This window comes from Galeopterus variegatus, unplaced genomic scaffold (genome assembly GCF_000696425.1).
Source record: "Galeopterus variegatus unplaced genomic scaffold, G_variegatus-3.0.2 Scaffold1985, whole genome shotgun sequence".
In the NCBI taxonomy this organism is placed as follows: Eukaryota; Metazoa; Chordata; class Mammalia; order Dermoptera; family Cynocephalidae; genus Galeopterus; species Galeopterus variegatus.
In genome coordinates, this window is record NW_007728096.1 from 57647 (window position 1) to 61130 (window position 3484).

Consider the following 3484-nt stretch of genomic DNA (forward strand, 5'->3'; position numbering starts at 1 on the left):
ATCTTTTGTAATTTTAAAAAAAAAAAAAAAAAAAAAAAAAGAAGAAGAAGCAAAACACCAGAGACTTTTGCTAGGCCAAGTATGGTTAAATATAAACAGTTAGCAGGCTGGTTAGCTCAGATGGTTAGAGCATGGTGCTGATAACACCAAGGTCCAGGGTTCGATCCCTATACCAGTAAGCTGCAAAAAAGAAAAAAAAAAAAATTCACCACACAAAAATGATAAGTTTTTGAGGTAATGCATATGTTAATTATCTTCATTTAGCCATTCCACAATGTATACATATTTCAAATTATCATGTCATATATCATAAATGTATACAACTTTTATTTCTCAATTCTTATTTCTCAAAAAAAGTCAAATGACTTAACACTACATTTATGAGGGTTGACTTAATAAAGCAAATCTCCTGGATCTTATATATTCAATGGCTATCATCAACTTTACCTGCATTTTTTGTTGTTTTTGGTTTTTTTGGCAGCTTGCCAGTATAGGGATCTGAACCCTTGACCTTGGTGTTACGTTATAATTGATTTTAAAGTTAGCTTTCAATACATGGCACTTCCTAGGACTTAGGCAATTTTGGTCATTTAGCTGTGTCAACCTGAATGCACCTGCTGGTTGCTTAACAGGTAAACAAAATGCCAAGTCCCAAACTTGCTGATTCCTTTTCCTGCCTCTTCTTCCTCTTCATACTCATAATATGCCCTTTAAGACCAGTCTCAAACCTATTTCCCCCAGGAGGCTTTCTGGCCTAATCCTCACACCCCACATTTACTTCTGCACCTTGCATAATCCATATAAAATTATCCTTCCGGTGGCTGAGGTGCTTCGTAATTAACTTCTTGTTTCTTGCATCTAACCCCAACAAAACAATAGGTTTGTTGTGAGAAGGACTAAGACTTCTTTTTGTACTCCCCAAGGCCTGGAACTAGGAGCTCAAAAAGTGCTTACCAAATGGAAAAACCAGAGTGTTATCATATAGGCCTTTTTCATAACTCCTCATCTTTTGTTTTCACATTTAGTATATTCGGAGACATGGTAAAGCAGTGAAAAACCAATAGTTTTTCATCAAGTTAACTACTTTTGAAATGTTCAGGAGAAAAAGCATTTAAATTCCAACTCTTTGCCTTTGAATGTCCCAGGAATTGGTTTTTAAAACAATCCTTAATATTAAAAATATTTTAGAAAACAGAAGTTGAAAAGACTCACAGTGTGTTAGCAGTCCAAATGATAACGACAAATTGATTTTAGTAGCAGAAATTGAAATACGACACCTTGAGCAGCATTTAAACCTGGATGTGCATAAACATCTATAGCGTAGTGTCTGAACAAAATCAACTTCAAGCTCATTTTTAAATATTCTATCTGAAAAAACCTTTACACAATGTAGTTAACATACATTTTCTTGAACTGAGCATATAAGGACAATTTATCATTTTCATATACAAATAAAAACACTTCATCTTTTACTACCAAGGTCTGAAGAAACCATACATCTAAAAAAGAGAATAAACACATGGTTTCTGCTTACCAAATAATTTGAGGTGTTAAGAGGTTGGATATATAATTCTAATGTGCTATTTCCATACAGCATGAAGTTCAAATCATAAACCTTTTCCCAACATTAAATTAAGCAAACCCGTTTGTTTTAGAGTATTTCTTTAAAAGGTGAACAACTATTCTTCATTTAGGCACAAGACAAGTCTTTTAGACTGGTTTAATTAGAAATCCTTTGTTTAGCAAATACAATTACTAAGGCTGGTAGTTACACTAGTAATCTAAAATTAAAACAAGCTATTTCCGGTTTCATTGAATAAATCATCACAAGTACGATTTGCATCCATAATAAAGGAGTCTAAGATGTAAAAATCAAGTACTCTTTTTCCAAGAAAATAATGTACACTTCTGAAACAATATATCTATAAAGAAGAAGATTAAATAACATACATTATCAACAAGAAAGAAGTAATAACACTGCTGCTATAAAAATGCAAACCAAAAGCCAATTCACACTAGAATCTTAAATAACCACATACTGGGGACACTGCAGTTTATTGATCTACAGTCAGATCTTTTGGCCAGGTGTCGAAGCAGAAATATAAAATAATGTTACTGCATTCTGCATTAGCACAAAGAATACCAAATTACTTCAAAAAGTCCTTTCTGACAAATAATATATCCCTTCCCTCCCCCTCCCACAAGGGACCTTTCCTAAGGGGGGGGGGGATCCGTGCCATAAATAAATAAATAAATAAATGCAAAACAGATACCTCCTGCCTCTTTGATGCTGCACAGCTTGACAAGCCGTTTGCATGAAAATAATTCCCTTCAACTCAGGAAACTCAAGGATCTCAAGGTAATCTTGAACAACTTTCCAATCTGGGATCACATAATGAGTCACATCACTAGACAGGAGTTTCCCATCTGAAACATAATTCAAAATGTAAGAGATCAGACGTTTTCAACCTGGTTTATAACTATTTCAATGTTACGGTGCCCCGGTGTGCAAAATAACTTCCAGTCTTAGCTCCACTGAGAAGTTTTTAAAAGACAAGACAAATCTACACGGGTAGAGACTCAAAGTTCAGTTAAATTCAGCACCTTCACTTTTTGGAAGCTGTGATAAATACAAGCTCAACGTGGTTTATGCTGTTGCCAGTGATGCAGGAGAGGAAGGCTATTTTAAAAACAAACATATTTTCAGCATAATCCGAATATTTCTGCGTTGTCATCACTGACATACACTCACATTAAAGTGGAGCACGCCAAAATATATGTTAACCTCTGTGTATGCCCAGCAATTGTAAGTCGGTTCTGTGTCAAGTTTCTGAACATACTCAGAAGTCTCCAAGGGCCAGAAAGATTGAATTGACTAGAAAAGATGCTCAGTGCAACGAATGGCCAGTGCTACGGTTTCCAGGCAGCTCGCGGCTGAGGGAGCTGGCCAGGCACGCTGTAACTGAAGTCTAACCAGAAGCTGAGGTTTCCAAACATTCGCTGAGAAGGACCCCCATGCTCATCTCCCACATGGGAAAACAAACAGTAACCTTCATCGTTAAATCCGCCACCCTTGCCACCCAGAAACGAAGTGGGGGAAGGTGTGGGGCACAGCAGTCCCAAATCCAACTTTCCCATGACCTTCCTCTACAATGAGGCCCCAAATAAGTCACAAATCCCACAGTGGCGAGGGCCGTACACCGGATGCACGTCGAGGCACCAGTGCGGGCAGGCCACGTTTGCTGTGGGCAAAGCCAGGCGCGCAGCAGCAGCTCCCCGGGCCGCCGGCAGCCTCTCACTAAAGGGTTCCAGCTCCGGACCTCCCCTCCTCACCGCCACGCGAGGCTGGGGACAGGAAGCGGCAGGCCCCTGCGCCCTCAGGCCGCCCTGAAAGCCCGATCACCGGGCCTCCGGGCCGTGGGGGCGCCTGTCACTCCCGCCCTTCCATTGGATCGGGCGGAGCAGGCGGGGAGTCCCGCGGGGG

At 39.7% G+C, this 3484-nt stretch overlaps 1 protein-coding gene across 1 annotated transcript in view; it reads right to left on the minus strand.

Annotated features, from left to right (window-relative positions):
• The window catches only part of DIS3L (DIS3 like exosome 3'-5' exoribonuclease), a 35119-nt gene extending 32698 nt beyond the window's left edge, over window positions 1-2421 (minus strand). Inside the window, exon 1 of the mRNA XM_008579941.1 lies at window positions 2274-2421. Coding sequence (XP_008578163.1) covers window positions 2274-2317 — 44 coding nt within the window. The 5' untranslated portion in view covers window positions 2318-2421. The remainder of the gene's footprint in view (window positions 1-2273) is intronic.
• Between the last annotated feature and the right edge of the window lie 1063 nt (window positions 2422-3484).